Source organism: Zootoca vivipara, chromosome 3 (assembly GCF_963506605.1).
Source record: "Zootoca vivipara chromosome 3, rZooViv1.1, whole genome shotgun sequence".
In the NCBI taxonomy this organism is placed as follows: Eukaryota; Metazoa; Chordata; class Lepidosauria; order Squamata; family Lacertidae; genus Zootoca; species Zootoca vivipara.
In genome coordinates this window covers 64,374,470-64,397,994 of record NC_083278.1, presented here as the reverse complement: position 1 = coordinate 64,397,994, position 23,525 = coordinate 64,374,470, and the positions used below count along the sequence as shown (strand labels likewise).

General features: G+C 40.4%; 1 protein-coding gene and 1 long non-coding RNA gene across 13 annotated transcripts in view; both read right to left on the bottom strand.

Moving 5' to 3' along the window:
* Nucleotides 1–23,525, bottom strand: part of ESR1 (estrogen receptor 1) — a 198,715-nt gene that overhangs the window by 66,442 nt on the left and 108,748 nt on the right. For all 12 annotated transcript variants that reach the window (XM_035108734.2, XM_035108740.2, XM_035108736.2 and 9 more), the window contains 2 exons: nucleotides 21,247–21,437; nucleotides 1,528–1,644 (listed from right to left, as the gene is read on the bottom strand). In XM_035108734.2, the coding sequence (XP_034964625.1) occupies nucleotides 1,528–1,644; nucleotides 21,247–21,437 (308 nt within the window). The remainder of the gene's footprint in view (nucleotides 1–1,527; nucleotides 1,645–21,246; nucleotides 21,438–23,525) is intronic.
* On the bottom strand, nucleotides 2,475–21,240 carry LOC132591899 (uncharacterized). Its single transcript, XR_009557352.1, has 2 exons — nucleotides 14,908–21,240; nucleotides 2,475–14,545 (listed from the first exon to the last, which is right to left on the bottom strand). It is a non-coding gene; the product is annotated as an uncharacterized LOC132591899 (long non-coding RNA).

Genomic DNA, 23,525 nt, shown 5'->3' with positions numbered 1-23,525 from the left:
TTATTTTATTTTCTAACAAAGTTTCCCTCCCACCTCCTGCCCTGGCTGGGGTAAGCTGGTAGAGCTTTAGAAATAGTGGATCATCTCTACTGCTCTCCTCACACCCCCAGTTACGATGGCTCTGTGTGATGTTTCGCTATTAGGTGCATCCTTTTAGGGAGAAATGCTACAAAAATACAAAAAATATATAACAAATACTGTGAAATAGAAGCAAGGGAAGGCTAAGGCTAAGTAAGGTTTACTTAATTTATGTAGTTTATATATTGACCAATTAAGAAGTACTAACCTATTTATTAACAGCACCTAGAATGGTACTAGCCAGAACCTGGAAAACCTTGCAATTAATGAATATTGATCACTCATATAATATAGTCTGGCAACCAGCCATAATGGAAAACTTGTTGCAAAAATATATCTAATTTTTACACTGTGTGATATTTTATTAAATATGCAAATGAAACAACATATGGATGAGAAATACCTACAACATATGTAGGTATGGTGCAGATAAGCAGGTACTACTCATTAGCTCATTCCTGTGTTTTCCAAGTTGATTGAAAAATTCAGTGAACTGGTTTACTGTAATCACCTCATTATGTACTGTAAAATAATGTGCTTAGTATTTTACTCCCCTAATGACCCATTTTTTGTCAGAACAGACATGTTGCAGCTCAGCAGTTGATTAATCAGTCAACTCAATTGTTTCGGCACACAAACAAATTTCCATTCAATACAAGTAGCCAGCTGCTATGTACCACAGTTCAACTAAAATTCAAAGGATTGTATGAACTGGCCAGAAGTCCATACTAATTTCCATTTCATTCATTACTATTTTTTTGAAACTGCTTTTGATCAAGAACACTTGTCCATCTAAAAGTAGATTGCAGCCTTCATTACAGAATTGCGGAATAAAATTAGTTCTGATCACATTTCAATATAAAACTTCCTATTTTGCTCTTCCTGAAACAATGCACAAACTGAAATACAGCTTGGGAAATCCTTTGAAATTTGCACCTCTCTAAATTTTGTGATGCAGATCCCCACCCCCCCACCCCGTGTGGATTTTAAAGGGGCAAATGCATATTAATTCATATACTGTACTGTGTTAATGAAAATAACACAAAAACATGCATTGCTATTAGGAATATTCATTGAAAAATAAGTACATTAAGTAAGATTGTGTAAGAATATGTATACTAGAAGAAATGTACACTAACATGCTAATTAATTGTTGTGATTACTTTTTTAAAGTGCAAACATAAAATTGAGAAACTAAGATTTGCTCATCTCTGCTTCTGGCACTTCAGTTCCTGTCTAGGATATTACAGGATAACATAAAATTCATTAGTAGTCTTGACCAAAGAGCCATGATTTATAGAAGTAAATGAACCCTAAAATCCTAGTCCTTTGTTTTCTTTTTAAAACTTCAATTTCATAAAATTAATTGCCACTCTCCTTAAGAACTGTGTGTTATACAATGGAGATGAAAGTTAATTAAGAAACATTTCTACATGGTTGGATACATACCACCTTTCATCATTCCAACTTCATAACATTTTCGGAGCCTGCAAGCCTGGCAACTTTTCCTCCTGTTCTTGTCAATAGTGCACTGGTTAGTAGCAGGACACATGTAATCATTGTGACCTGTAAAAATCATAGGGAATTGACATTAGAGTGACAATTTTCACAGATACCCCTAAAACACAATGCTTTCATAAGCTTCTATAATGTTTTACTTTACATTTCTTGCTGGTTGGTTGGCATGAGGGACATTGCCTTTTCAATGGTGGCCCCACATTTCTCGCCCCACAGCAGACCTTATCATTGCTTTGAGGTTAAAAACATTTCTATTTAAAAACAACAACCCAGCCTGTGTTTAATTAATTTGTCATGCTGGAAAAACATTTAACTGCGGCAGACAGTATTTTGTATCAAATTGTGCTGGGGGGAAATGAAACTGCTGGTTTTTATATTCAAAATCTTATTTTATAGTAGAGCTGTCTTTTGAGTTTTTATAGATTTTTATATTTTTCTGTAAGGTGGCGTGTCCTGAAAGGCAAGGTAGATATGCATCAGATAAATACATAAAATAAGCTCCTGTCACTTGCTCTTGACCTACTTCCTGATCTAAGAAAAGGAGTATAGCTTTTCATCATGTGTGTACTGGATGTGTACTAGTGTTCCCTTGAGAATTTTGTATTTCCTATTTGAAATAAAAACAAAAATCCTATGCTACTGAAGCCTTGATGTGGATTGAAAACACAGAGCTGATCCTAGCCAGTCCTCCTTCTACACACAGCTAAACAGGACAAGGTACAGCACACAAAGAAACAATTTTATGACAGAACTGTTTGTTCTTCATTCAGGTCAGGGATCTGAAAGTGAGCTTGTTGGAGGCCTTGGTCTCATCAGACCCAGCCCTCTATCATTCATTATATGTTAGCAAAGGTAAGTTGTGTGTGTGTGTGTGTGTGTTTAAGAAGCTACTATCAGATTATACCAAGAACAAGTCTGTTGACTTGTACTAAATAAACAAAATAAATAAAATTCCTCCTATTAAGCAGAAGACACTACGTGATTTAGCGACAGACCACATAACACCTAAAAAAGTATTGTTCAGAATTATAATTTATTTTATTTATAAACTAGTCACCTAGGAATTAGAAATGTCTTGACATTTTAATTCTTCAGTCTGTACTATATCAAAATATATTTACTACAGCTTCCACTCGTGCTCATCGGGAGAAATGGCTGACCCGTAACATCTCTCCCAACTCCCATGGGAAAATTTGGCGGCTGCTTTGGGGAGTAGGCAGTCTCCCCACCCTCCCAGGATGATGGGAGGGGCCGCTGGCCCGCGGATGCCCCTTAACCCACTCTGGACCTTCGGGGGGTGGGGGTGGGGGCCTGGGCCAAGCACCCGTGGGGGTCGGAACTCCTGGAGACCACCCTGTTCGTGCACGAGTCCATGATTTAAGAGGAATAATTGGATTTAAATTCATGGACATGCTTCAAATGAAGAGGAGGAGGACACTGCCAGAAAATCCAGCCTTTGAATGATAAAAGAGTCGAGGAAATATTGTATTAAAGAAAATACTACGTTGGACCGAACAGAAACATTTTTATGTTTCAAGATTACACTTAACACCTTCCCTGGATGGATTGTCTAAAGTACCTAGAACAAGCGAGAAGTTATAAAAATATAAACTGTGTAGACATTGAAATATATACAATAGAGGATTTATTTGAATTTGTTTAGATAAACCTATAAGATGAAAGCTTCCCTAGGGTGGTTATATCAACGGCTGGAGCTTGTTAAAATTCTTTGTGGATGATTTTAAGAAGATTTTTGACTTGTGACGCACTTTTAATTGAGCTCGCTAAAAATGGAGGCTGGGGAGTGAAAAGCAGTCAAAGGGCGGGGGAGCCATAGGTTTGTTATAAGATGTGTGTTAATATCTGGATTTGGCTGAACCTGCCTGGAAAGACTGCAAATCCGCGACCGGAGGAATTAACAAGCAGAAGCCTGGACATGACTTATTGAATCTTTAAATGGGCATAGGTCCGTGACAAACGGCGCAGCTTGGAAGATATTCCAGTATGGAAGGAGAATGCAAGGATTTATGGGGAAGCTGGACAGAAAACATAGGCTTTGTGGTAAATCTCACCTGAAAACATTTCAGAGGCTGTTGGAAAGATCTGGACTATGTTGGATTAAAAGGTTTGGAAAGAACTTGGAACTTTGATTAGAATGGCAGCCATTATCGATACTCAGAACCCTCAGAATTTGAAGCATGGGGAAGTAAAATGTTTATAATCTGGCATAATATTTGGTTTAATAGATATATATTTGTATAATTTGGAATAATTGGTTTGATATGATTGATTTGTAAGTGAAAATCTAATAAGAATTGATTAAAAAATATTTACTACATCAGAGTCCATAGAAAATAAAGACTATGTACACTAGTATTCTGTGTTAGTCATACGTACAGTAGACAGCTGAAACCAATGGGTCTATTTTGAGTGTGACTTAGTTGGATATCACCTACTGTTTTAGTTACATTGGATGATATCCTATGAATTTGCTACTGTTTCCATGCTAGCATTCGAGTGATAGCATTCGAGTGGAAACATATCCTACTGTTTCCATGCTAGCATTCGAGTGATCAAGGAAGAATACGAAGCTGAATTATTAAAGGAAGGAGAGATAGTGTTACAGAATGTATTAGATAAATGGTTATAGGAAAGGCAAATATTTTGAGTACATTCAACTGAAAGAGAAAGTATATGCAATGGGTAATGACAGGAAGTCACAATGGTATATTTCTTTTTCTTTTTCTTTTCTTTTTTTGGGGGGGAGAAAGAAGAATGTAAAAATAGACAAGAAAAATGTGGTACTTAATTTTGTATCTGTATTTATTTTGTCGTATTGGTTTTGGTGGTTTTGTGATGTATGGAAAAGTAATAAAAATTAATTAAAAAAGAAGAATTTGCTGCAACTTAAATCCATTAATTTCACTCTGAGCATGACTTTATGTTGTATACTTAATTTAAAATTGCAGCAGTCATTAAATTTCACTACCAATTCATAAGCTACATACTATCATAAACAAAGTTTGGGGAGCAATTCTATAGTCCCCTGGCAGAGGAATTTGTGGGTTTTCCTCTTGTAGCCACACAGGTTAAACACACTACAGAAGCATCAGAGGAACAATGAGCTAAATCAGGTGGCGAAATAATACACTTGTCGCTTAAGGCCACACACACACATCCCGCCCTGCCCAAATCACTGCCGCCGCCTCCACTCGCTACCCTGCTTACCACATGGAGACAGTCCAAGAAAAGAAAGGTGAAAAGGAGGCCAGAGAGGGGCAGTTGCTTCAGGCAGCAGATCCAGGCCCAAGCAGCACACCACAGCCTCCTCCTGCTCTGCCCTACTGCCACTGCAATCGGGGTGGGATGCAGTGGAGGGGGGTGGAACGAGGCACACTCCTCAGGTTTAAATCTGCTACCGGAGGCAACTGCCTCATCTCACTTGGCCCTGATCTCTGGTACTTATACCTATATAATTGTTTACAGTAAGGATGTCACATTTTACTACTACAGTTATTATATAATAATTATTCTTCTTAACGGATATTATATTTATTTATTGAATTTACACAGCACCTTTTTGCCAAGGCACCCAAGGCAGTTTTAATTTTTTAACATAATAATTACTAATCATAAAACAACTAAAACCCAGGGACTGGAGTCACATCCTCTGCAACACACATGCTTCTGTTCTCTTTCATAAGGCAACAACCACTGTATAGATTAGGAAATGTCAGAGTATGTCCTGTGTACATGAAAGTCTAGATTACAGAAATAAATCGCACTGGTCACAATAAAACATTGTTTCCACATAAAGGACTTAGAGCTATTATATGTCTAGTCTTATGTCCAGCATCAGATTTGTTATACAATTCTGCAGGATGTCAAAGATACTTTAACACACATACGCACAAATACATGAGCTTAAATGTGATTGAACAGAACAGGATAGCTGATTTGAGACGAGAAGTCGTAGTAATCAAAGCACAGCTGCAAATGAAAGGAAGGATCCTGACTTTAAGCTAAAGCTTTATTCTATGTGATCAGTAAATATATTTTCAGGTGGTTCATAATCTATCAGAACTACCTTTGTCACCGGGGCCTGGTAGGGACCCCAAGATCTCCTGCAATGTTTTTGCAAAGTTTTTTTTGCAGATAAAGTAGCTCAGATTCGGAAGGAGGTAGACTCCACTGTGGGAGCAGCAGGGCTGAGGCGGGAGTGCTAGAATCCTGTCTAGTCATGTTACATGGGATCAATTCCAATCTGTTACCTCCGAGGATGAGGACAGGCTGCTTGGACGAGTGAAACCGATCACCTGTCTCCTTGATCCTTGCCCATCCTGGCTAATAAAATCGAGCCGGGAAGGGCTGGGTAGGTGGTGGCTCTGCGGGGTGGTGAATGCTTCCCTCTGCAAAGGAGCCTTCCAGACCCGCTGAAAGAGATGGTGATTAAACCGCTTCTTAAAAAAATATCTTTAGACCCGGCCAATATGGCCAATATGGCCAACTATTGCCCAGTCTCAAATCTACCATTCTTGGGCAAGGTGATTGAGCGAGTGGTTGCTAAACAACTCCAAGCATGCCTGGAGGATGTGGACCATTTGGATCCCTTCCAATCGGAATTCAGGCCTCACCATGGGACTGAAACTGGTCAATGATCTCCGGCGAGCTAGGAACAAAGGTGAGAGCTGTTTCCTAGTTCTGCTGGATCTCTCAGCGGCCTTTGACACCATTGACCATAACATCCTTCTGGACCGTCTAGATGGGCTGGGAGCTGGGGGCACTGTTATATAGTGGTTCCACTCCTTTCTCCTGGGCCGTGTCCAGAAAGTGGTGTTGAGGGGTGAGTGTTCAGACCCCTGGGCTTTCACTTGTGGGGTGTCTCAGGGTTCCGTTCTCTCCCCCATGCTTTTTAATATCTATATGAAGATATTATTATTATTATTCTGCTCATACTGGCCAAAAGCTATTACATGGCTTTGTTGTATACAGTTTTTTCTCTAAGTATTAAGTTGCTAAACTTAATTGCCATTGCTAAATAAGAGACACAGTAGACAAAATGTACAACCAAACATCCATTCAAAAGTAAGTTCTTCTGAATTCAATGGGGCTTACTTCCAGTGAAGTGGGTTAGGATTAAAGATTAAGTGAATACTCATTAACAACTAGCTTTGGGTAGTTTACTCAAAACTCAAAATAATGTAATACTAATACAGTCATACCTCTTGTTACGAATGCTGCAGGTTGTGTATTCCTTTTCCAGATGACACTTACACATGACCTCCTATTCCTACCCGCCTGCCCACCCCCCCAAAAATGGCTGAACTGATCAATTGTGCAGATTCCAATCTATTAAAACTGTGGCACACAGCTATGCTATCTTTCCTTACTCTCTCCATCGGATAAATCACAATTGTTTTTAGTGCTTGGCATGTGATCAAACCAACAGCTGTACCAGAGTAAAAAACAAAATCAATCACTCATCACCATCTCCCTGTTATCACCCATGAGACAATGAGCATTTTTGGGAACACATCTTTCAGGATGAAAAAATAAGTTACGTAGCTACAGAGCCATGTGGAAAAAGTATTAGTCTGCTTTTTCTAAAAAACTGCAAATGATACATTTGACATCACCACTATCAAATACCCTGCATGCAAAAGGGGGGGGGCAGAAATGCCTAAAATATAGCATCAGTTATAAAAGGTTCTCAGAGAAATAGCTGGTACCCCAAGAATGAAATTAATTGAGACTTGCATGTACTGCACTGACACTGGCTAGACTGTTTTGGCTTGAGGGTAAGATTCACCCTTGGCCAACGCTTCCATTTGCCTCCAGGGACTTGACCAGTGGTGGATGTGGCCACACGAAGGTGTAGCTGCCCCACACTCTTGCATACACATACATACAGGAAGACTTGCAGACAGACATAAACAAAGTCACACAGCCTGCTCTCCTCAGCCGATTTGTGCAGATCAGCTGTGGAAGGGAGTTATACACTTCTCCCTTTTCATCATTACCACCTCCTCTCCTCTCATCAATATCATTCTGGTGACCATTTGTATCCCCATCAGAGTGTTGGCCTCAAATCACCCTAGCATTTTATCAGCCCTTTTCTTTCTTTTTTGTCACTGCCACCAGAATTGGTGGTGTTTTATACAACCCAAAAATATTGCTGTCGGGGTGGTAAGAGATAAGGCCCTCAAACTGGGGGTTAGGCTCCCCTGCATTAGAGTATTAATTAAAACAATGTAAGCATCATGAATAAAGAAGCTTGCAGAAATGTAATTAATGGCAAAGGTTACATGAGGTATCATTGTGCAATGGAACTCTGCAGAACTTTGCACTGTGCACTTATTTGCTTTCTTACTAACTTACGGTACTATATTTATTATATAAAGTCAACCAGTAGCATAGGGCAGCTTTCAACTTATGACAGACTGGAGGGCACATCATCTCCACTAAGAAAGGTTGCACAAGGAGAGGGCTGCTTACCCCTTCCTTCTACCTGAAGCCTCTCTGCCCCCCCCCCAAGTCTCCCCATATAATATGAGTCATGTCAGTGGGAGAGAGAATAATGAACAACTGGGTAGAGGCAGCTTGTGTGAGCAGGAGCACCATGTGCACTGCCACCCAATTCTTGACAATTCCGTTGTCCCACTGCAGCCTCCCACAAGATAACACATCAAGGAGGGGCTCTTGACCAGGGGTCCCCAAACTTACCCGGCTTTGGGCCAGTGCCCGCTGCACCGATTGTGCGGTGGGCCAGAGGGCGGGGGAAGCGCACAGGAGTGTGCTATTTTCGGTGCACTTCCGGGCTGGAGGAGCGCCGGAAACATCTTGTGCACATTCACATGGGCCTCCTCCGACCCGGAGGTGCACCGGAAATGACGCTTGCGCATGCATGCAAGGTATTTTCGATGATCTTCTAACCCGGAAGTGCGCCGGAAATGACGCTTGTGCATGCGCACAAGCTGTTTCCAACGCTCCAGCCACCCGGAAGTGGGCAGCCGCAACGCACCGCGCTGTTAAGTGCGGGCAGCAAGGGTCACCGGGGGCCGCATAAAAGAGCCTCACAGGCCACATCCGGCCCACGGGCCTTAGTTTGGGGAACCCTGCTCTTGACCAACCAGAGTGGTGATGTTGCTTTGTGAGTGTAAGAGATTGCAGGGGGTGTTGAATATGAGAGTGATCTGTTGTATGAGCAACTTTCTCTTTTTAGATCTAAGCCATGGTGACCAACTCCGTATGTTTTTGGGCTACAACTCCCATCACTTCTACCATTTGCCATCTGGGCTGAGGCTGGAGTCCACAACAACTGGAGGGCACGACTTTGTCACTCTGTTCTGAAAGGCAAACCTCTTAGGTCTCAAGCCCAGGCAATGTATTGTGGAGAGGTATGTGAACGCTATTGAACAACATCTCCTTGTGTGAAATGCTATGCAAACAGCAACAAATGGTGTGTGTGTGTGTGTGTGTGTGTGTGTGTGTGTGTGTGTGTGTGTGTGTGTGTAAAAATACTAACACAATAACATCACATTTTATTTTCAACTACTTGAATTGGAGTGTGGGAGGAAATATGGATTGCCAGCAGCTATGCAACTGTCCATCAGGTGAGCTGTGTTTTGGTGGAAGAATCTCAGCTGGGACTTCTGACTGCAAGTGTGACTGGTTTCCCCTCCTTCTCTCAGAGCAGACCCAGCCCATCTATGATGCAGGATGAGACAACTGCCTCAGGTGGTGGAAATTGAGGAGGTGACACTCCCACGAGTGTCCCCACTGCCCTACCACCACAGAAGCAATTCAGGTAAGGGAGGCTTCAGCAGCAGGGAGACACAACGTTCCACTGCCCAGGCTTTCCGCTGGTCTCCCTCATCCCAGCGGCAGAAAGGGACCAGCAGCAAAGCTCTGTGGAAGGCCTCCCCTCACTGGGTCAGTGAGAGGCATTCCCTTGTCCAACTTTGCCACCAGGCGGGCAGGGAACTTTGAAAAATGTTTCTTGTAGAACCTCATGCCCTTCTCCATTGCAGGAGCGGCAAGAGGCAGGGGAACGCCTCTCAATGACTCACTGCTTTATAAGCTAGAAACTTTTGTGTACTCATATGCCATTATAAAAGAAACATTTTAATTCCCTTCTAACAGTAACATAACAGATTATAGCAAATGGTGGCAATGATGCATAGCTTCTTTGCGCTCTGATCCCAACTGAGCGTACTGCTTTACTCCAGCCATACTGCTTTATAACAGATCTGGATAGAAATCAAACCAAAACAAACCTTAATATAACTGTGACACACAATTAATAAATTTAAAGCTTCCAGCTATGCTGAAATAAACTAATAGAGCTTTCCATCATTCACTCACTTCACTAAATTCTTTTCATCAAGCTGATCTTTTATATTGCTCTCTCACCTTGTGCCTCTACAAGTATAATTATAACTTGCACTTATTATAATGGAACCTTTATAACCGATTTCATCATGCTTTCAAACTCACAACAACCTTTACACCCAAATTCTTTTACATACACCAAATAATAAATTATGGAAGCTTTAGAACTGACCTCATCCCACTTACAAACTCACAATAATCTTTACATCCCAATTACTTTACATGTACCAAATAAACACTCAGGTTCGCTTCTTGCTGAACAAATATATAATTAAATGAAATATATGACAATACTTATGGATATGCTAGAACCTGGTTTTACTTGATTTGACAGCATAATTCATTTGTAATAATAATAATTTCAACTTGCGTTAGATATTGCTTTAAAATTCTAAATATAAACAAATTGGGAAACAGAAACAGAATTATTTCATTTTTAAGGAAACACAAATAGCATTACAAAACTGGAGTCCAAATCATTGACTTCTGGGAGGTTTCAAACTTACTGTGGCAATTGTTGTAATTGTTGATATACAGAGGACAAAAATGTAGTAAAAATAATCCCATATCTATATGCATAACATTTAGTTATCTGTCTTTGATGTAGGGGTCAGAATTGCTAATAAATTGAATGCAATGTTTTTAGATCTAGGATATACCTAAATATTTTTCCCAAATAAAAGTAGAAATACAAGGACACATATCACCCTTCCTTTGGCCATCTTAGAGGGCCTTAGTTTGGGAGTTTCCTTTTATATTTTTGCCACATTATAAGCACCTACATTTTATCAATGAGGTGGGACCCCATAACGTCTGCTCAGGTTTCTTGTGACAGCAAATATAGACAGGGTCAAGGTATTGACTACTGGGGGAGAAACTGATCTTGCTCTCTTGCTTTGGATCTCTGGGTATCTTCAGTTCCAATGTAGTTTTCTCCAAACATACAAAAATGTGCCATTGCTAGACACAGGCTTTATAACTCTTTTGGGTGTTAAATCACACATTCACAGTGTCTGATTAATTGTTCACTATTTAGATCTCCCTTGTATTCTAGCACTGTGAAATATGATTTCAACTGTGGGCAGTAAAAGGGCACATGCTTCCATTGCTGCAGCTGACCATGCTACCTTGCATTTTTGAGCATGCTCAGTTGCATTTTAGAGACTTCCAGTGTGGCAGGCCCTGTTTTTTTGGAACATACTCTCTGTTGGGATTATAGTTGTACTTTCCCAAAACAACTGAAAACTTATTTGTTTCAACAACCTTTTTCAGTTAGCTTAAAATGTATTTGCCTTAGGTGTTTATTTTATATTGTTTATAAACCCATCTTTATTGTTTTCAAAGCAACTTCTAGTTGTTTTTCTGTAAATTGGCTTGAGACTTATGTGGAAGATGATTCAATAGACTTGAGACTTGTGTGGAAGATGATTTAATAAAGTACAGTAAATAAATAAATGAATAAATAAATAAATAATAGTAATATGTAAAAAGCTACTATGGGTGCTTTGGGTAATCACACGAATCAGGTGTTTTGCAAGAAAAAGGGCATGGATAGAGATAAAATCCAATACCCTTACTTCTTCCAAATAGTTTCTGGGAGTGCTAATGGCTTTTCTTGGGAGGCTTTATGTGCACAACCACAACAGCTGGATTAAGGCATTGGTCCAGAAATGCTTGCTCAGCAGAAAGAAAGATCAGTATATTTTATTTAATCAGCCAAGCCCAAGGATACATTGCATTTAACAAGGTGAGCACCAAAGATGAAGAGAAAGCAACAACATCTTTACTGCTGGAGAACTAAACACATCTTAATACAATACACAACCAAATGGAAGGAAAATTACTCTTTAACACACAGTTCTTAAATAAACTATAGGAAATGCAATCAAACTTGTTAATGAATTCCTGTCTCCCACTACAATTGCCCTTTGAAACTTTCCCCTTTAAATTTTACATTGCATTTGTCAGCCTGGTATTTAGGTTTCGACTAATACAAGTAGGGGCCTGCAACCAAATGTTGCAGAGGATTTTGAATCATGTTTGTAGCAGATGTATTAGTAAAGAGATAAAAGAAGCATAGGCATCTATTTTCTGGGGTTTGGGGGGGGTGTTGCCTTGGGGAGCATGCTGCTGTGCTCATGTTTTGCTTGTGAGGTCAGGACGCGGGGCTGCATGGGTCTTTGGCCTCCTCCAGCAGGGATATTATTTTCTTATAGGTTGGAGCCTTCCCTATAGGAACTTATTTTCCTTCTATAAAAATATGATTTTATGTATTCATTTATTTCTGGAGTTTCTATACTGCCTTTCTGCCAAGTCACCCAAAGCAAACACATTATATAACATGCCAAGTGCCAGAGTCCTCTCAGGCCTACCGGGAGCCAATAGTATTGGTGCTCCCTGGCCTGCCCATCTTCTGTCAGCATGGCAAGGGGAATAGATTCATGATCTGAAAAGTTCTTGGAGTTTGAGAGCTGCTGGAGGAGCTGACTTTACCTCACCTTTAAGCTTGGTGCTATTGAGGGACATTTCTAGAAAAATGAGTACCATGGTGATGGTACTCACCATGAAGTGGTTACAGTTAAGTGCCATACTCTTTAACCAAAAAACAAAAAAGGTGTCAGTCCTGCGTACCCTTAAGGACCCCCTGAAAAAAGAAGCACTGGCTTTTTCCAAGCCGGAAGAGCATGGGGAGATTTCGAGACAGAGCTGGTCCTGAGAAGGGTGTGGCTATGCTTGAGGTTCTGTCACGAGCACCAATAAGATGTACACACACACACAGGGTTTTCCCCATAGCTAACTTGTTTCCCCTGTTTTGGCTATGAAGCTAACGCTTCAGGAAAACCTAGTTCAGTATTAGAAAGCGTGATGAAAAGTTAAATTACGGATGGTATAAGAAGTAACTGAGTGTGTATCTCTAGTGAACAGACATGCATATCAATCAGCTCTTGTAAATTAAATGCAAACATAGTCAGCAGTTGTAAATAAGATGTTTGTTAATTAAAATGTCTCGTGGAACGTCTGGTGTGAAACTGTTAAAGCTTCTGTGTTCAGTGTCTTCTGAGTGAAAGGGGTTATTCTAATCATAGCTGCCAAGTTCTCCCTTTTTTAAGGGAAATTTCCTTATGCTGAATAGGCTTCCTCGCGAGAAAAGGGAAAACTTGGCAGCTATGATTCTAATGGAAGGGCTTATGAGACATATCAGTGTAATTATTTCCACAAAAATGTAGCTGTTTCCGTTATTTATACTACATTTTCAGAAGTTGCAATATCATTTAATCTGCTTCATTCGAAAGACTTGAAATGTCGCAAGCAGTTTTCAACATGAAAACATGACCCCAGTAAGCAAACTTGCTAGCAAAAGCCTTAAAGATAACATAAATTAACTAGAGATAAGAACAGTAATTACTGTATTCAAACTAAAAAATCTATGAAGGTAGGTTATGCTGGGTTCAGAGTCTGAGACCCTTAAAAATAAGAATTTTGGCTCAGCCTATGCTTGGTAGATGAACAGGCTAACTTCAGAGTTCCTTCCCTCTTATAGCTACATGCAGACTTATGTTCCTTCCTTCTAGAATTCCCCCCACCTCTGCCTGCCTACAATAAGTTCTGGGGTGGACCTCTGCTTAGGTCAGAGCATTCTCAACGCTTGGCTTGGATCAAGAAATGGGAATGTCATAAGCAGTACACATAGCTCAATCTCAGGTGAAGCAACTGCTTTTAAACTGAACAGGTCTTGGCCAAACAAAGTTGTGGCTGCATACAGTTCTTTCATCTCTGTGTAAGAGACTGATTTGGACATAACACTGAAAAAAATACTGGTGACCTACATGCTCTGGAAACTGAGCTTCTATTAACTGCTATATATTCCATGTGGCAAACAAAAGGAATCTTAAACAAAATTTGGGAGAATGCCAAATATGCCAAATAACTTATCAGACACCAACATACAAGTGGTTGCTTTTTTAAAAAAATATATTGAAAGGTCAGCTTTTCATCAAAAAGAAAAAAAGGATTGTAACAGCAAATGGATTCAAGATGGCAATCCATTACTAACCCAAATATTGTATGCAATTCTCTCCTTACGTTTCATAATACTTTTTAAAAATCCATCTGTTGTCAATGACAGGCAAAAAAAATTATCATCCCATTAAGATATGGGGCTCAAAAGAAAAAGCAAGTGAAGATTAAAGAAAAGGAGATAAAGATGTTTATGTAAACCACTTAGAGGTTTTGCTAATTAGTGTACAAATCGTATTAAATAAAAAGTTAACTCCTGCTGGACCCCATTGAAATCAATGGGGCTAGCTTATGTTCCACTGATTAAAAAAGGAGTTAAATTTGACTATTTTATTTACACTGGGATCTATGACTGCACTCCTATGGACACATACTTGGGAGAAAATTTCACAGGGGGATTTCTAATAAATATATAAAATAAAAATAAAATAGAAAAATTCCTTCCAGTAGCAACTTAGAGACAAACTTAGTTGGTCTCTAAGGTGCTACTGGAAGGAATTTTTTTATTTTGTTTTGACGGCAGACCAACATGGCTACCTACCTGTAAAGGTAAAGGTAAAGGGACCCCTGACCATTAGGTCCAGTCGTGACCGACTCTGGGGTTGCGCGCTCATCTCGCATTATTGGCCGAGGGAGCCGGCGTATAGCTTCCAGGTCATGTGGCCAGCATGACAAAGCCGCTTCTGGCAAACCAGAGCAGCACATGGAAATGCCGTTTACCTTCCCGCTGTAGCGGTTCCTATTTATCTACTTGCATTTTGACGTGCTTTCGAACTGCTAGGTTGGCAGGAGCTGGGACCAAGCAACGGGAGCTCACCCCGTCACAGGGATTCGAACCGCCGACCTTCTGATCAGCAAGCCCTAGGCTCAGTGGTTTAACCACAGCGCCACCTGGGTCCCTACCTGTAATAAATATATAAATATAAATATATATTCATAAGATGACAAGAAATTGGCTGGATTTAAATATACTTGTTCTGTTTAATAGTGGCATGGAGACAAAAATACAAGTTTAAATGTTCGTAGTTCACAACTGACAAATTGATCTTTACATTTAGCATCAGTAAAACCTATATTGACTAGAGAGTATACTGTTTTAAAATGGCTCTTTTCAAATCTTTCACACATCTAAGAAGATCCAATTCAGTGGGAAAGTTGGGTTTTCATAAGGCACAGCTGCAGAACAACTAGAAAAGCTCTCAGATACAGGGGAATTAAAACTATAAAAATACAAATTGAGTGACAGCAAGGATTAGCCCTTATTAGAGTCACCTGTGACTGATCCTATATGCTGTTCTCTAATTTGTTTGATTTTTAAAATGTTGTTTTTTTGTTGTTGTTGTTAAGATTTGTAGAATGGGCAACACAAATTCAGGCTGACAAGTGAATTTGTGATGCCTGAGAAAGGTTTATCAGATGCATGAGAAAATATACTGGAAGAATTTATTGGGTTAGCTGAAAAGTTTCATCCTGTGTATCTGCTATTATGAACAAGCACAGAAAGATAGGGCTGAAGATGTTCTTTGTTCAACCGTTCAACCTTTACGTACAGCAGGAGTTGGAAAACTGTGTGTGGGAGGGTCTTTCAGATTCATTAGCTAATCAGAGAAGACTGGCTGGGAGAAGAGATGCATGAGGAAGTGGTGTCACATCTACTGAATCCTAACTGAGGCACTACACACACACACACACACACACACACACCCATGCAACACAGAGTGACAAGGTAAGAAAACAGCAGGGATGGGCAACCGATGTTGGACTGTAACTTCTATCCGCCGCATGGCAATGGTTAATGATGATGGGAGTTGTAGTCCAACAACTGGAAAACTACAGATTGGCTTCTCCTTGCCTAAGGGCTCTGGGGAGGAGCTGAATGAGGAAAGGGTGCGGTTGATGTTGAGTGGATCCAGGCTGGCTTTCTAGCACGCTGGACAGCTGTGCTGGTTATGCAAGAAAGCTGACACACCTAGGCTTCCTAAGCATTGGCTTACTGTATCTCCTGCTCTACAATCAGATCCAAGTGCATAATATTTTTATGCTCACTGAACTGGGACATCTGCATTCAATCCAAAAAGAAGGGTAAATGTGTTTAAAGTATCTTTGAGATCTAATGTACAAAATGGCAGCAAAAATACATTCTGAAACAGAACATGCTGAAATAGTACCCCTTTTCAGCAGATGGCTCAAGTCTACTGTTCCAGTCAGAATATAAAATTTACTATAAAATGGGCTCCTACATTGTCATTACAGACTAGAAAGCTTTTTGTTTTGACAACGTGAATGTTTTTTATGTCATGAGACGAAAAATGCTTTTAATATATATATAGTTCATGCTGCAAAATCCTTGGAGAGTGCTGTACGGTTTTTAAAGTATTTTTTCCTCAGTGCACTCCAACCACAGATGCAATTTAATTTTTCCATGTGGCTCAGAGTTAGAGAAACTACAGCTACATAACTATTTATACTACAACATCAGCAGTAGTCAAGAGCCATTGTTCAAATGATATTTATGATATTTTCCCTTTCCCCTCTCAAGTAACTTTTATGGAGAGGAGATTAAGCTGAGTGATAAACTAGTATTTGAGTGCTTTTGTATTCTAGGCTCCTCCATGGAGATAGCAACTGAAGCCACTGCCAAACACACTTCAGAGAAATGCAGTGGAGTAAGGAGAAACAGAAATGATGTTCTTAGACTAAGAAAAAAGTTGTATGGTTAGCTATCCAGAGCAATAATTAGCAAAAAGGATGAAAAAAAATACATGAATGACCTTCTCCTCAAAACAAAATAAAAAAATCCTTCCAGTAGCACCTTAGAGACCAACTAGGTTTGTCATAGGTATGAGATTTCGTGTGCATGCTTCAGATACCCAGTTAAGCACTGAAGTTATCCTCAAGTTAAGCACTGAACATGGATAAGGATGCTTCTCAGCAGACAATAATACCTTTGTGTTTGTGAGAGGCTAGCAGCAAGGCTAGCTGAAGCCACTTCAGCACCTGAGACCAAATGGCAGCTTCACAAAAAGATAGGAAGGAGGAGTGTGAGTTTCGTGTTGGTCTGGTAGAACTAGAGGCTAAAGTTAATCAACATGATGGACAGAACAATCCTAAGTGAGACTGAGTAGGAGCAGAGTGACAGATCCATCTTGCATCTCAAGCTCTGCCAATAGAAGTCAACGTTGGTTTCCCCCCCTTATTTTTTTGCTACACCAACTAATCTCAAGCATTCTGAAATAATGTAAATAACAAGGTGTACTTAAAAGCCATTGCAAGTAGACAGCATGTGAATTACTGTACAAACAACACACACACACACACACACACACACACACACACACACACACACACACCAATAAAACAAGCACTTTATTCCAACCCTCAAAGTTAGAATAAGAGGAGGTTTAGTTTCTAGCAGAAAATGTCACTGACCTCTTTTGAAGCACTTCCCTAAAAACTTCAAAGAATTGGATGCAGATAAATGAAGTAAAATATCTTAATCTGCTAAAATGCATTTTTAGACCTTCAGCAAACTTACTAATCTATTTATTTAAATTCTTATTACTGTCAGTAAATGGTGAATACCCCTCTCTCTATTTTAGTTTATATATATATATATATATATATATATATATATATATATATATATATATAGGTATCAGAATGACTGTTAATGAACCCTCAACCTCATTTCTAATTAGTGAGGAAGAGCATGCAGATGCAAGGGCTATTCCTACTGTGTCTGTAGCTTCAAGATCAGGCATCCCCAAACTGCGGCCCTCCAGATGTTTTGGCCTACAACTCCCATGATCCCTAGCTAACAGGACCAGTGGTCAGGGAAGATGGGAATTGTAGTCCAAAACATCTGGAGGGCCGAAGTTTGGGGATGGCTGTTCAAGATGAATAAAACCAGTGTATATCAAACCAGTGTATATCAAACCAGTGTATATTCTTGTGAGGAGCAACAAAATTGCATTGTAGAACCAGTCTTAACAATTTCGAACACCTTGGTTTTCAATTTTATTTTTTAAAAAAGAATTCCTTCTATTAGAGACCTTCAGTGGTTGTGAATGCCTATCAATTTCTAAGTGAAATGGGATCATCCAAAAATAATATAGTGCTTTCTACATATATTAGCTACTCAGGCGTACTTAAATGTGAGGATATAAAACTCCCATTTGTTTAAGAACCTGCCATAGTTTGCTGTGGTTGACACAGTAAAATGCTTTTGTGTAGTCAATGAAGCAGAAATAGATTTTTTTTCTGGAACTCTCTAGCTTTCTCCATAATCCAGTGCATGTTTGCAATTTGGTCTCTGGTTCCTCTGCCCCTTCGAAATCCAGCTTGCACTTCTGGGAGTTCTCAGTCCACATACTGCTTAGGACTGTCTTGTAGAATTCTAAGCATAGCCTGTTTTCTACAGTGACGCTGCCCGAGGGCTAGCGTGTGAAATGAGCGCAATTGTGTGGTAGTTGGAGCATTCTTTGGCACTGCCCTTCTTTGGGAATGGGATGTAGACTGATCTTCTCCAATCCTCTGACCATTGCTGAGTTTTCAAAACTTGCTGGCACATTGAGTGTAGCACCTTAACAGCATCATATTTTAAATAGTTCAGCTGGAATATCCATTTTCTTGAACAGATCTCTGGTTTTCCCCATTCTATTGTTTTCCTCTCTTTCTTTGCATTGCTCGTTTAAGAAGGCCCTCTTGTCTCTCCTTGCTGTTTTTTTGGAAATCCGCATTCACTTTCCTGTATCTTTCACTATCTCCCTCGCATTTTGCTTGCCTTCTCTCCCCCGCTATTTGTAAGGCCTCATTGGACAGCCACTTTGCTTTCTTGCATTTCCTTTTCATTAGGATGGTTTTCGTTGCTGCCTCCTGATAATGTTGCAAGCCTCCATCCATAGTTCTTCAGGCACTCTGTCTACCAAATCAGATTATTCATTATTAAATGCTTTAAGCTCTTTTGTAGTAGTTTTAGCTGTGCTCTTTAAAGCTGACTGAAGGGATCTGAAATAGGTTGATTGGCTTTTGTATGTTCTGTGTGTGCTCTGAGTTGCATCAGTGTAAGCTACACTAGTGTAAGCTAGGTTTTTTTTTACTTGACTCAATGTAGAACCCCAGTGTAATAATGCTAAGAGCTGTCCAAGCTAAAGTAGAATTAAATTACACCACTTCTCTTTACAGCACAAATACGTTCTGTCAAATGTTACATTATCTCCAGGATTTGGCAGCAGCCCGTGCAGATGTTGAGTCAGGAGTGGGTGCAGCATGTTATGCCCTTGGGCCTTTACCTTTTCTCTACTGTCGACTTCCACCCCCACATGTTCATTTCTCCTTATTTAAAAAGGGAATGGACCCACTCAGGTGAACCTATTTTCCAGATGGATTTGCATGTGCATGTTTCCCCCTCCCCTGCTCGTTGATTGAGCAATCACTTCAACTAACTTGCTAACACAGTGCCAGCAGAATGATTTGAAATTATTTAAAATCATGCCACTACAGGGTTTTCCTTCCTTAACATATAATACCATAAAACTGTGTTCAAACCTTAAGGGCCAGTCTGCATATTACATGCAGACACGTGTATGTATTTTTTCCTCCAACATTTTATTCTCTTAAATAAGACTGCAAGTTTTTAGCACTGTCCCTTGCCTTCAGACTATTTTTCTGCTCAGAATGACACATCTTCCATTTGCAGGGAGAAAAGCAGCTTGATGAAGAAGACAGAAACAGTTAAGGAGCCTCTCTCCCATGCCTGCTATACTTTCACTAAAATCTCGGAAGATGCTTTTGAATAAATAAAGAAAAGATAAAATGTGGCTTGCAATATAACATTTCACTTGTCCCTAACCCCAACTACTATAAGTGTTTGGTGAGAAAAAGCTTAACATTTGTTCAGCAACCACCAAGGCTCTCTGTCTCTCTGTGCACCAGCCTTTGTCATTGTGACTTTCAGTCGGGATAATTCTCAAGGTTCAAGCTGTTTAAGACTTGGTAGATAATAAGCCCATTGAAAATGAACCACATACTCTGCAATCATTCTCGAGGCCTCCTATAACTACTCCTTCATTTTGGCAGTCCTTCCCCCGCACTCCCCGAAATCACATAGTTGTGTGAACAAATGACGTAAGAAATACATTGCACTCCATACCCTAAATAATGCTGCATAAATTATAAGCACGCACAGTTCTACTACAGATGTAATAAGCTCTTATGAGAGGTAGTTTTCCAGGCTTATGCTTTTATTTATTTACTTTTTGAGAGGGGGAGTTCCAGAACTGTAAAGTACTATAGCAGGGTCTTGGTTCCATTCAATTTTCCTTGTTTGTATGTGCCTGTTTTCTTTTATAACTCCGTGGACCTGTCTGGAACCCATTAATCCACTTTCCATTACTTTCAATGGGAAAGTTTGCTTCAGGTTAAGTACGCTGCAGTTTAAGTACTCCACGGACCGTCTGGGACGGATTAATCCACTTTCCATTACTTTAAGTACGCTTCAGATTAAGTACAGACTTCCGGAACCAATTGTGTTTGTAAATCGAGGTACCACTGTATTTGAAAGTTGCAGCAAGCATATAGATAAAGGTGATTCAGCTAACTTTTGTAATTAAGCTTTCAAAAAGATTCTGACCAAGTACACCACCAAAGACTCCTGAATAAGCTTAGTAGACAGTAGCAACAAATGGGCAGTTCTCTCAGTGGACGGGATGCAGAAAGTCATGTCCCTGCTCAATATGGGAATCTGTGCTTTTTAACTTGCTTATAAATGATTTAGAGTTGGAAGTAAGAAGTGAGGTAACAAAGTTTGGTAATGATACCAAATTGTTCAAGGTGGCAAAAAAACAAAAAGATCTCTCCAAAATGATCTCCCCAAACGGGCTTACAGGCTGCCCATAGGCATCTAATTGGCCACTGTGAGAACTGGATTCTGGACTAGTTGGGCCATTGGCCTGATCCAGCAGGCATGTCATATGTGTACCAAACAAATCAAAATCATCTGATGGTGAACATGCTGGAGGTGTCCAACCCCCCCCCCCCACTTTTTTGCTTTATTTTTGTTCTGGGCTTCAAATGCAATTCAGCTCCTGAAATGTAGCTTAGCTTTATCAAGCTTATAATTTACAAAGCTTATTTTCACAGTTTTACAAGTAAGTCTTTTCACTGATACGGTACATTACCTAACCCTCTTATTATTCGATTACAACAAGTCATGTATTTGCTAAGTAGCAACAATGTTATTACCTTGAATACTTCTCTTGAAGAAGGCTTTGCATCCCTCGCAGGACCATACACCATAATGGTAACCTGAAGCATAGTCATTGCACACTGCACAGTAGCGGGTCTCCTTGGTGGATTCCATGGACAAGCTTCCCTTTTCGTTGGCGCTGACCATTCGCTCTCTGCCACCATGGCGCCTGTTATCTGAGCCTGGCCTGTAAAACAAACATTGAAAGAGCTCATTGACCTTGATGGTGTTGTCACACATCTCATAATTACCTAGTTACAAGTAGGTAGCCGTGTTGGTCTGAGTCGAAACAAAAGTAAAAAATTCCTTCAGTAGCACCTTAAAGACCAACTAAGTTTTAATTTTGGTATGATCTTTCGTGTGCATGCACACTTCATCAGATACTTCATCATAATTACCTGTTTGATTTCACCAAGATAATAATGTTTGGCAATTATTTAAGATAAAATATCAAATTCATTAGGTGTTGACATCCAATTAAAAACTTAGGCCGGCATCTTGCTGGCTCAGTGTCCCAAGATAAGGGATGGAGCAACTCTTTTGTAACTGTGTGGAGCAACTTTCCCTCCCCCAGGATTCTGCTGAAATATCTAGGTGTTGCTGCGCTACAGATTCATAGCATTGCGGCCAAATTGGAAAGCTTGTACTCCACATTCACACATGTTGCAGTTGCAGCCTGCTTCTACCCACTTCACTACTGTACTTCTTTATATGCTGGATATAACATGTGCAATAGTGCAGTAAGTAGCCTGACTGCTTCAACATGTGGTATGGGAAGACTTTCCCAGATGCAAATGTTATGGCAGCATCCTAGTGTTTATGAGAAGTAGGACACTGACAGGCACTCAGGTAGTGGTGGCTCAGCTATTTCATAGAGCCACTTTTTCTGCTTGGGTTTCCTAAAAAGAGCAAGGAGGATTGCACTTTATCAACTTTTGCATCAAAATATATTTTCACTGATATGTTGATTTTCGACAGCAGCTGTTTTAGCTCTTTAAGAATATTAACGTAAAAGAAAGTGGTGGATTCAGATTGAACTGTGATGGCTAAATGTACTGACTGTTCTCCAAAACTTCAAAGTAATTCTTCCCAGGATTAAGCATTATGTGATGCTCCAAGCTAAACCAGAATGCTTGGGGGACAATAGCAGCTCTGCTGGATCAGAGTGAAGGAGTGGAGAACAAGTGGGTCTCTTGATGCTGTTTGACTACAGCTCCCATCATCTTTGACTACCAGCCATTGTGACAAGTTGAAGGGCCACCAGGATCCTCATCCTAGCCAAGATCCCATTTCCCATCTAGTCCAAGATCCCATTTCCTAGTTGCCAAACAGATGCTTCTGGGAAGCCCAAAGTTGGTAACATTCAACCAACCACACACAGAGAGTTTTTTTACTTGCTTTGGGTAAGCAAGATTGGAGCTTTCAAGAAAAGCTGGGAAGCATACAATTAAAATGGGATCAGTTGTTTGTTTGTTTGTTTGGAGTGGTGGTAATTTGCATTTTAAGCTTTCCCCATTGAAATATGATGCTTTCTCTACCCACAAGCAGAGGGAGGTTTAGGGCAGTTTCCCCACACTGGGCACCAAGCAGAGAGGGTGCTCAGTAAGCACTTGCCTGGCTACAGAAAGGAGGCATGAGAACTCTGACAGGGTCCTAGAGTCTCCTTGCCTCCTTCCGAAAGCCTAGTTAGTGCTTGTCCAGCTCTGGGAAGGAGATGAGAGGGCTCTAGGACCCTGCCAGAGCACTCATATGTCCTTCCCAAAGGCTGGCATGTCATGAGGGCTGGACTGGGAATGCCAAAGTTTGGCCTAGCTCAATGTGCCATAGTACCATAATCTGCCCCTGCTACAAGAGAGGCATGATCACAATAGCTTCCCCCTGTTCTTGTCTCCCAGCAACTGACACTCAAGTGTCATACTTCCTCTAGGCAATCTAATCCCATCTTTTTTTAAATCATGGCTAAAAAGTGGGAGAGACCTATCACCATCAACCCACCCTGTGGCCATCAATTCCACAAATTAATGATGTATTGTGTGACAGAGTATTCGGTGATAACCAACACTGCATGAGTGTAAAACAGGCTCACGCAACAAATGTGTCATGCGCCTCATAACTGTTGGGATTTGGTTGGCAGGCTCCAATGCCGGAGGAAGAAAGTGGTAGGGGTGGGCTTGGAGGTGGGAATCAGGGGGCAAAGGGATGTCTCCAGTGTTTCTTGACTTCTGCCACTTCAGAAGGGGGAGTAAGGATGCTAGTTCCTCCCACCCACCACCCA